The following is an 11,380-nucleotide window of genomic DNA, read 5'->3' on the forward strand; positions in this document are numbered from 1 at the left end:
TAGTTTGTTTAGTATGTATGGACTGTACAGTTGCCATACATTAGTTACTCGTCGGGCAAGCGGGGTGTCAATAGATAATGTTTTCTGTAACTTAAACAAAAAACCTTCAATTGATTCTATCGAATGTGCATTGTCAGATCATAATTTATTAATTTGCAAAATTTTTCATGAGCATCGGGAAAATTGTTTTCTTGAGAAAGTTTTCTACCGCGTTGACTATGATAGCGTAAGAAACCAATTGGATGAAAAGTTTAAAATGTATGAAAGAGTTGACCAGTCAAACTTATCAGATGTGATTGTAGAGGACATTTCAGGTGCGGTGGAACTATCTACGAAAAAAATAGAACATAAATCCCTTCTACGCTATGAAATAGCACCTTGGATAAACAATAATATACAAGCTCTACTAGAGCTAAAAAAGAAACTTCTGAAACTTAGGAAAAAGGCTGGTTACGATAAAGGTGTTTGCGAAAGGTTAAAGAGAATAAGCAGGGTCATAAAAAATGCAACAAGATTGTCGATGAACAATTATTATTCTTCAAATCTTAAAAAGTTTGGCTCAGATCCAAAACGGACATGGAGCTTCATTAACACTATTCTTGGCAGGAAAAAGAAAGCTTCTATCGAATTTAAAGGCCAGGATGATACCCCACTTACAAATGATTTAGAAAAAGCTAAATTTCTAAATGATTTTTTCCTAGAGTCTGTAAATAAACTACGGAATAGCATTGAAGTCCACTCTGATGATGGATGTTGTATGTTTCGGGTTTCTACCAAGGTTCAAAATAATTTTATTTTAAATGAAGTTAACACACATGATATGGAAATTGCTTTATCTAACATTGAAATAAATAAAGGTTGCGGACACGACAACATTCCGCCAAAAGCTCTTTATTTAACAAGAGATCTGATATCACCCTTCTTGGCGAGGGTTTTTAATAATATGATCAGAAATTCCACTTATCCAGAAATCCTTAAAATTCACAAAGTTATACCAATTCCCAAAGTTACTCACACCAAGAAAGCTGAAGATTTTAGGCCGATAGCTGTCTTGCCTATTATAGATAAAGTTTTTGAGAAACTCATATATGACCAACTAGTACACTTTTTAGAATCCGAAAAGGTGATGTATCCTTATCAATTTGGTTATAAATGGGGTTGTGGCACTGAAGAAGCGGTGGTCAACGTTGTCAATGTTGGACAAAATCAAGCAAGTATGTCGAAGGTGACGAGATCAAAGAAGTTGACTCAGTCAAATATTTAGGAGTACATCTTTCCCGGAATTTATGCTGGGGTGTCCATATTGATTCTATAAAATCAAAAATATCTCCCGCTATTGGGATTCTTTATAGATTTAAGAACAAGCTAACGAAAGAAGTTAAGTTGTCCTTATACCAATCACTAATTCATAGTCATTTAACTTATCTTCCGATAGTGTATGCCCATAAAGTAACCAATGAACTTAGGTCCCTGCAGTCATGTCAAAATACTGCATTAAAACTTGCATTCAACCTATTAAGAAGGCATTCCACGTTAAGTGTTTTCCAAGAGTATGCTAAGTCAATACTGCCAGTCTTTGGCTTATATAAAAAGCAAGTATTGGTTATCATGTTTTGAAGTTTTATAGAAACCAATCAATGTTTGAAACACGAAATAGTGAACTGCTTAGAGTAACTAGATGCCGGCTAGAGGTATCGAAGCAAAGAATAGAATATGCCGGACCTAACCAATTTAATAAATTACCTAACTCCATTAAAACACTGGAACGTGTATCGCTTTTCAAAACCGAATTAAAAAGCTATCTTCTGGAAAGTATGGAATCGCTTCTTATGTAAAATGTTAAGTATATAATTCTCAATTGTAAACTTTTTATGTAATTTTTTTCTCCCTAAACTCCTTGTATGATCAGTTGTCAGATATCCTCTTTTTAGCCATTTGGCGGAGAGGAACATTAATATGTACTTTGATTTTTTTGGAAATAAATTAATAACTAAGTAAAAAAAAAAATATATATATATATAAAAAGAGAAATGTTGTGTTCGGAATAAAGGTATAGTGGAAAATATTCTCGAGCACCAATGACTCGTCTTCCTAGAAAACATCCTAGGAATAACTGTAAGTCTTTATTTATAAATTCTTAAACCTTCTTAGTCCGAAAAACAGTACCATGTCAAAACATATTTTACATATTTTGTTACCAAATTCGGTAGAACAAACAAACACAAACAGACGAAATCAGTAAAGAAATCCTTCACTCCCATTATCCCAGTAAAATTTACCCAATTAAAAATTAAATTTTGAAAATCTTACAAATGTTACTTTGAGAATTATAGCGTCCGGAGAACAACATTGGCTATTGGATCAGCCTTATTAGTCTGACCATAAAATATGTCCTTTGCTATATATACGGTCACTTTTCACTAAAAAAGGTTCGACGATCTGCCAGTTTAAAGATCGATGTAAATTCTGGAAAGATCGACAATTTAAAATTTTAAAAATCTAGAAAAACTAATTCACATCTAACACCGCTAGCACCTTATTGAACTAGGTTGTCATAAACAAGTTCTGCTCTTTTTACGAACACGGAAATATAGGAATCGTTAGACCAAAGATTTTCCTGTCTGAGTAGTGGAAAACAATATTATCGCTTTTCGCTTTGCGAAGAGTCCAAAAAAAATTCGACAATTGCTTCTCTTCTTGGCAAAGTTCCGCCCTTCGTTCACCCTGAGCGCTCTGCCGCCAAAAATCATGGAGTGGACGAAACCATCATAACGTGGATTCACTTCATGATACCTAGAAGACCATTGCAGAGGTTGGCAGATGATGCCTTCACGGCGGAATGCTTCTATCTTTCTTGTTCTGGTTGGTAGTGTACTCCCTACTAATGGAAATGCGAGACTTATTTCACATCCAAGCTTACGCGAATCATCTATGTGCACTATCATCCGGCAAATCTCTCAGGGAGATGTTAGGGTGTTAGGACACAGAGAATCCTGAACAAGACTGATGAATGGTGTACTTTGCAGGGTCGGCTGTCAATCCCAGCAAAACCACCCGCGGAGCAGAAAATTGGAAGGGCCAACTTTCCAGTGCTAAGAGGCTTAAATGTAAGTCTTTCCATGGATGCGAAATGTCTAGGCGTAACTGTATATACGAAGCTGATGTGGAAAGCTCGACGTTGAAGGTAAATCGAGCGCTAAAAGTTTTTGGACAGTATCGGGGAACCTTTAGTAGGACCTGGGGTCTGAGACCGGCTATGGTATTCTGGCTATATACATAATTTTAGTCAGACCAGTCGTCACGTACTCTGTGGTCAAAAATATGGTTACTGTGTTAAACAGACAAAAACATCAGGACTGACTCTAAATGCATAGTTGGATTTGCCACCTGTGGATTTAGCGATCAATAAGGATGCAGTGAAAACGATTTGACGGCTGCACTCTTTTTGTTTATGGCACGATGATTGGAGTTTCGGGCACAGAGAGTTTCTCAGAACTTAATGACAAACTGATATCCAGGATTATGATTTGGAAGAAAGTACGTTGTTAGATTTCCTACAAGGGAACAATGGAGAGGTCCAGACACTCTCTTCGGTAGCTCGGTGAAAACTTTCTATACCGCCGGCTCAAGGACTGAAAATGGTACTGGAGCTGGGTAGCTTCAGATGCCTTACTGCTTGGTATGCAATGGCAATGGTCTTTCAATCGGAAATCTTTGCAATACTAAAAGCGACAGAGTGGAAAATTAGCGGAAGGTGGCGCGGATATAAAATCAGGATCTTCAGTGACATTCAAACTGCTCTAGAGACTTTGGACCGCTAACACCTCTGCATATACAGTCCAGGAATGTGCTTGAACTTGTGTGGGCGCCAGGACACTACGGTGCTCAAGGCGACGTACTGGCTGATGAATTGGCGAACTGCGGTTATCTGAAGCATCCAATTGGACTGGAGCCAATTTTAGGGCCAAGCATAGCAGGTACGATCGGGTACATCAAGGATCTCATAAACAAAACTCACGAGAGCCATTGGGGTGGTATTGACACCTGCAAAGAAACCAAATGTTTCCTGAAAAGGCCTGACAGGGTGGTAGCAAAATTCCTTCACAGACAAAGAAGGAGTTATCTGCGAACCCCGATAGGAATGATTATGGGGACGGCATGTAGTCAACATTGGCACCATCGACGTTCCACTGTGTCAATCTTGGTTGGAGAATAAGAATAGTATAGAACATTTTCTCTGCCACTGTATGGCTTTCACCAGACTCAGGAGTTACATTTTTGGGTCGGAGGTATTGAGACTGGACGATATATACTCTCTTTTCCTCAGCAATCTGTTAAAATCCATAAAGGAGTCTGGTAAGTTTGCATAGGCCCGATGAATTCCCACCCCACCTGTATATCGCTTTCCTCTTAATCCTGTCTCTAGGACTTAAATTCAATGGGCAATACGGCCTGAGTGCTTGGAAAAATTGTTTTTGGTTTTACCGGTCATCAACAATTCCATTCCATTTCATTCACCCCGAGGGCAGACAAGTCTTTCAGCACTTGGTTCTTCCAATAAACTTGTGGGTGCCGTAGCTTTTGTTGTCCACCCATGTGTGCCGAGTCGACGAATATTTTCACCGGACTTTCATCATTCGTACGTACGATTTATTCATGCCCCTAGCCCGAGCAATATAAAAAAAAATGTTTTTTTTTGGTCTAGGTGATGAGGAACTTGACCTTGGATGGGGTCGCGATCAATGTCGCCACAGAGGTTAAGTATCTGATATTTATCCTGGACTCCAAGCTTCTGTGGAAGACTCATGCGTAAACGTCTAGCGAGCAAATCTTAGGGGTGCACTCCGGGAATTATAAGGTGGATATATTGGAGTGCAACCAATAGTGCGGTGGCTTGGGTTTCCAGGACTACTCTGGGAAGGGGCTATCGTGTTTTTACATTACGGCAGCAATGTGCAAATGCCCGACGGAAGCACTGGAGGTAATGGTGGAACTCGACCCACAGCATCTTTCTTTAAAACAGGTTGCGAAGCGAACTCACCTTAATTTTTCGAGAGAGGGTTTTGGAAACGGCAATGTATTATCATCTAGGAACAGGGACAAGCTAGGTTCCCGGCTCCCACTACTTCTGTTCAGACTGAAGCTTTCGGTGCCCCAGGGAACCTTCGCTAGCATCTATGAAGCGAAGGTCTAAACCATTAGTCTGTGTGCTGAGATTAACATTCGAAGAAATTATCGAAGCGAGAGGATACCAATTCCGAGCGATAGTCAGGCAACTTTTAAGGCTCTGTCATCGTTCGAGCGGCCTCAGCCTCGATCCCGATAGGATCTGAGCGTCGATTATATGACGGGCTGCCGACACATTTTCATGCGCCCTTATTAAATTATATAAACGTTCCTCTGTCGCGTTTTACGCTTAGATGGCGTTTGAATAAGAGCAAATTAGCTGTGGCTTGAAAGAGCTCTTGATTTGCTTTAACATTTTACTTTTGAAGTATACCGAGAAATCATTAGCTACGAGACAGAGTTCAATCCGAAAAAATTTTTTGTTAGCTTACGAAAAAAGGATCTTAAATTAAATTCTGAAAATTGCAATTCTATTCTCGATTGCGACTTATTTATGGTAAAAAGTACTATACAATTTTTGTTACTTAATTTACAATGGCAAAAAACATAAGCAAATTAATGTGCCACATGTGGCATGAACCACATGTTTAAATTAACAGATATATAACGTGACTACCACAGGTTTGCTAAGTACATATAAAACATTTCCATGTTTGAATTAGCATACACATAAAGAAATATAAGTACGTATGTGTATGTAAATACATAAATGGCATAAATGGCCTATGTTTATACATATGTACGAAAGCTTTTGTCACACACCGATAGCACTTGATTAGAATGACATTTACAGTTGCATTTCTTTATATGAGATAATCATTTTAGCTCAATTCATAAAGTTCAGTGTCAGAGGAAGCAATATTTCATAGCTAATTTCGGTGCGGATACACTAGCCGAGCGTATAAATGGACCTCAAGTATGCTTGTATATACATATGTACATATGTATGTATAAATTATGCAAAGACATATGTACATACATACATATGTATATTCAAAAATATGTGCATATGGATGTATGTACATATTTATGTATAAGTACTCCAACTAATGAAATGAAATAAAAACAGGCTGAAGCGGGAGTGTTTAAGATTTGAACTGATCTTTATTTTGTGTGGGCAAAATTTTTCAACCGGCGTTTTAATTACTAGAAAGAAATGTTAATTTTTTCCGTTTAAGTATTTTCATGCAAATGTATGTATGGCTGTGACTAGCCGCATACACGGATATCTCCCACTCTGCCGCGATAGTTCTATCGCATAGAAAGCTGTAAATAAGTCTTATTTGGTCGGTTTTGGCCATCAGTTTACTTAAAGACACTCCTCACTGCTCAGTTCCTGAACGGGATTTCTTGCGAGAACGTGTCTAAATCTAGCTGAGTCATGCCACCCTTCCAGGTTTTTTAAGAAGGCTTTCCATGAATGCTTCTTCACTTTTCCACTTTCGTACATTTAGATCCCCAGTTCGACTTCATTAAATTCCCAATAAGAAGAAAACTTACTTCTACGCGCGGCGCCGTATTAAAAGTCGCCTGTTTGACGCTCCCATAATAGAAATCTCCGCCTTTTTGAAATCTCAGCGGACAAGCGCTCGCAAGAGTATCCATGCACACGAAACTGGAAACTTTGACAAAATCCTCCAGCAGAGAGCTAAATACAGTGGCGCTCAGATTCTTGTATGGCGCTTTCGGAGATGGTGATTCGCCCAAAGTAAGTTGAATTTACCTATGATCGGAAAAGTGTGGTGGCTGACGGCCATCTTATGAGCGAGTGGAGAGGTACTATCATGGAGGAAACCGATAATAGGCGAAGAACCTCCTCTTTGGGAGCAGCTATAAAGACAGCGACATCTTCCAAAACCTCACCCCCTCCTCGGCTGCGCCTCTTAGCGTGTTCATATATTGTAAAATCTAAAATTCCTTTTTTTCTTTTTCACAATCAACGACCAATTTTCAAGTGATGAATAATTTAAGACGCTGAGGCTAGCGACAGTTGAGCTGTTAACTAAAATTTCTAGTGATACACTAAACTTATAAACATAACTATTTATATATTTTTAAAGCAGACGTAGCCGAATGGTTAGAGGAGCGTACTTGTCACGCGGAAGGACCAAAGTTCGATTCTCGAACCGAGAATGCATCTAATGATAGAAAAAAAATAATTGCCAAAATCTGTCGGCTATGCTAGGCAATGTCTAAACTCGAGTGTACGGGTGCTATGAAAGAGCTTCTCATAAAAAACTATCGAATCTTCCTGTGACAACACCAAGCCGCGAATCAACAATTGAAAGAGAAGTTCGGCCACACACTTAAGAAAACTGTGAGCGCCAGATCTTTTTTTATCATATCACATGCATATGAGGCTATATACGAGTATCTATTTACGTATCACAATAATCATTTGTACGATTCAAATTTAGCGAAAAATTCGCATCAACGTTTACGTTGTGTACGTTTGTGTGTTTTATGTACATATGTTGACATTGTACTATTCAAGCAGACCGTACACGCGTCCACGCTTCTATTAAAATATAGTCTAGAATCTAGATTAAAACTAAGTTTCAGCTTAGCGCGACACCGCAGCTGATCCGCGTTCTATTATATGACCGCTGGCAGCTTCCCTGCTTCAATTTAGATAGCTTACAAAGCCATCTACATACATACATACATATTTATTTCATATATTTTAATGGTACTTTAACTATTGTTGTTGTTGTAGTGAGCTAAAACAGTAATTTATAACAAATTTAGGTAGATGTATGTATTTATGAATGTGTTTGTTTTCCATAGTCCATCGTACCTACTATATATGTACATACATACATATTTATGTACTTGGCGCTGATTGCTGCACAGCCGACCCACAGCCCTAAAACCGAATTCAGCCGTGCGAGCCGTGCGAGCCGTTGGAGTGCTGATCCGCCATCAGCGCCCCGCTATTATTCCTTCAGCTCCAAATTTAAGTTACCACCGCCAACGCAACTGTCACAAAGTGTCGCAGCGGTAAATCGCAAACATATCCACAATCGCCTCCGCGCAACAAGTGTGCGAACGGCGAGCAAAGATTTGCTGATTAGATGAATACTCATTGAATGTAGCAGATTGAGGCTGTTCAGTGGCTCCAGACTGGGATGCGGTGATCATTCGTTCAAGCGTGGAGTCCTAAGAAACACGCACTTGTGATACAACGGCAGACGACGGCAACGGAAATGGCAAATGTGTCTTGAGACACAGTAACCGGTGTATAAGCGCAATAGATTGAATAAGTAGAAAAGTGTCCATTGTGATTTAAATTTTGCATTATTAATTCGTAAGCGATTTTGTACATAGAGGCGCCTTCTGTGCACTTGCGTATGCGCGAAACGCTACGCAATCTAGCTGAAAGTATAGTGCGCGTCGTCAAAGCATCCTTAAAGGATAAATATAAATAGTTTGCGTGAAAGAAACGAGCAAAGAAAAATCGGGCAGGTGAACTAGTGGAAGTGTTTTTTAGTACGCAAAGGATATTAGCAGTGTTGATTTTTACAAATTTTTTTTTTAAAGGATAACAACTATACACAAGTGTCAGCATGCCAACTGCCGCTGAGGATTCCATTGATGCTTTCCAGCATTACTACACACGTCCGCCGGAGCGTCCGAAGTCACGCTCATGGAAGCAAATGCTCTATGATTCTGAGGAGAAAACATATTGCGGCCGAACTATAGATAGTTGGGGTGAGTACTTTTATTGTAAGGTGAAGGGTAGGGAAAAAGGCTTTCAAAAATGGTATTTTGGCTAAATTTTTCAATGTCTCATAATTTCTGCTTGAGTTAATGAACACATGTAGGATGTAGAAAAGTAAAATGTCGATCGTGATAGATATATGGGGCGGCGTTACACTTGAAAAATGTAAATTTTTAGAATTTTCGTAATACTTGTACTTTATTTGATTATACCTACGGTGAACATATTTTGGAAGTAAAAACACCGTACATATTAATATGTACATATACATATATTCACATTTTGGTAAGATGGGCCTTACAATCACATAGCGCGTCAGCTGTAAATAGCTAACGTAAGGCCCATCATTTTATTCGGGCTCACCGTATGGTGGCGTATGCCTTCCACTTCCTGCAAAGCTGTTACAGCCGTATCAGTTCATCTTGCGATAAATTTCAGTCTTGGCAAAATTGTACTAGGCAAAAATGGTGCAGTGAAATAACGCCTGCGGACTTTATTTCCTAAACAAAAAATTAAATAAAGGCCACGGGTGTTATTTCCCTTTCGAAATGGAAATAAGGTCCACCAACAAAAGGCAATAAAGGTTAAGAATCATTGAGTATTTACGGCCTCCTCTGCTGTGAATGGGAAAATAGGATAGGATCCCTTGCACAAGAAATTAGATGGGCCACATGGGAAATGCTAAGCCCGTTTCTATAGCTTTAAAACGACGTTAAGATCAAGTCTCTATGATCAGCAGAACCCGAGATATATCGACTTAAAGAAGTCCATGAATGGTAGAATCACAAAAAAATTTGAACTTTGGCTCATCATATCTCCGAAGAAAAAAAAAAAAAAAAAAACCCGCGAATTCATGGCTTATTTCATTCGGAGACATGACATAATTTGTTTACGATATCCGTCCGGCTTTTAAAAAGAAATGGCTCAAGATCAAGTATTGAAATAATGGACAAAATAGATTTTTAGTAAAATAAAGAAAGTCAAAGGACAGTAGCAATGGGAAAAATGACTGTCCTTTGAAACAGAGTACGGATGGTCACCGTAATTATACGTATTAATGTCTTCGAGCGATATACAAAACATTTCTAGTTTGGTTAATGAGTTAAAGGACCTTAAAGCTTTGAAAGGCAGAGATTAAAGAGATTAAAGGGAATTAAATTTCCTATGAAATGAGATTTTTAAGAAAATGTCTAAAATCCGTTCGTTCGTTTTTAAGAAATTTTGATTTAAGAAATTGTTTATTTCTAAATAAATTTAATTACATATAAGTTTTTCGTTACTAAAATTAATATTAAATTGTGTGTCAAACTACGTCTGTCCGTCTTTTAAGGTATGTCGGTCGATTCATCCGTTTTTGTAGTGTTAAAAACACGCACCAAAAAAAAACAGTGATTTTTTCCGATATTATAAAAGTCCGGGGCAAAATATTGTCGTAGAAGAAAGTTATCAATTTTCCTTTGATCCCAGGACCTCCTGGACAAGAATCCTGGATTCTTTTAATTTTTCGAACCTTATAGGAAAAAGTCCGATAATAACTGAAAAATCCGGACTTTTAAGTTTTTAGTCCAATAGTAACAGTTAAACTTAGCCAAATATTTTTTAAGGCCGAAATAAAAGTCATTTTCTAATAATAACAAGTAAGAAAGTCTAAGTTCGGACGGAGCCGAACATTAAATACCCGGCGCAAGTATTAAATATATGTTTTCTCCCTTTCCGAAAGCTACCGCTACATTTAAAAGCATTTCTGAAGTTTACCGTTACATGAAAAGCGGCCGTAATTTTAGTCCGATTTCAATAACGGTCAACGTTTTTCTTCTATGTGGCAAGCACAATAATCATACCGAGTTTGGTACAAATTGGTAGAATGGTTACCGAGATGCATATATGTGATCATAAGTGGGCGGTGCCACGTCCATTTTTCAAAATTTTATCATAAACGTATTTCTTGGTAGCGAATTGTTGCAAGCATCAATTTTGAATAAATTAGCTTAGATATTTACTGATTTATCGAAGATTTCGCATTCCTCTAAATTACCGTTATATGGGATGTGAGCGTAGTTAATGTCCGATTTTAAAAATTTTCGTATCTTATACCAAGGCNAATTACCGTTATATGGGATGTGGGCGTGGTTATTGTCCGATTTTAAAAAGTTTCGGCGGTTTATTATGCTGTACCAAGGCCAACAACTGTGCCAAGTTTGGAAGAAATTGGTGCAGCGGTTACCAAGATATACACATGTAACCATAAGTGGGCGTGGCTACGCCCATTTTTCAAAAATGTATAACATTCTTATTTTTATCTAAAACTTATTGTAAATATCAATTTTGAGTGACTAATCTTCAGTAGTTAGTAAAATATCGTTTTCGTTTATCTGAAAATTACCGTTATATGGGAGGTAGGCGTGGTTATTGTCCGATTTTGCCCATTTTCAATACCCTCCGTCCCACGCCAGAAAGAAGTATACATACCAAGTTTCGTTAAGATATCTCAATTTTTACTCGAGTTATCGTGTGCACAGACGGACGGACGGA

The 11,380-nt window shown here is 38.2% G+C and overlaps 2 protein-coding genes across 5 annotated transcripts in view; one reads left to right on the forward strand and one right to left on the reverse strand.

The window, feature by feature from the left end:
- LOC108364486 (uncharacterized protein KIAA0513) overlaps positions 1-11,380 on the reverse strand; it is a 187,505-nt gene that overhangs the window by 5,870 nt on the left and 170,255 nt on the right. The window lies entirely within an intron of this gene.
- The window catches only part of nrv2 (nervana 2), a 29,386-nt gene continuing 26,684 nt past the window's right edge, over positions 8,679-11,380 (forward strand). Inside the window, exon 1 of the mRNA XM_017618305.1 lies at positions 8,679-8,838. Coding sequence (XP_017473794.1) covers positions 8,694-8,838 — 145 coding nt within the window. The 5' untranslated portion in view covers positions 8,679-8,693. The remainder of the gene's footprint in view (positions 8,839-11,380) is intronic.

Source organism: Rhagoletis zephyria, unplaced genomic scaffold, assembly GCF_001687245.7.
Source record: "Rhagoletis zephyria isolate East Lansing unplaced genomic scaffold, Rhagoletis_zephyria_1.1 Rzeph_scaffold_00033, whole genome shotgun sequence".
Taxonomy (NCBI): Eukaryota; Metazoa; Arthropoda; class Insecta; order Diptera; family Tephritidae; genus Rhagoletis; species Rhagoletis zephyria.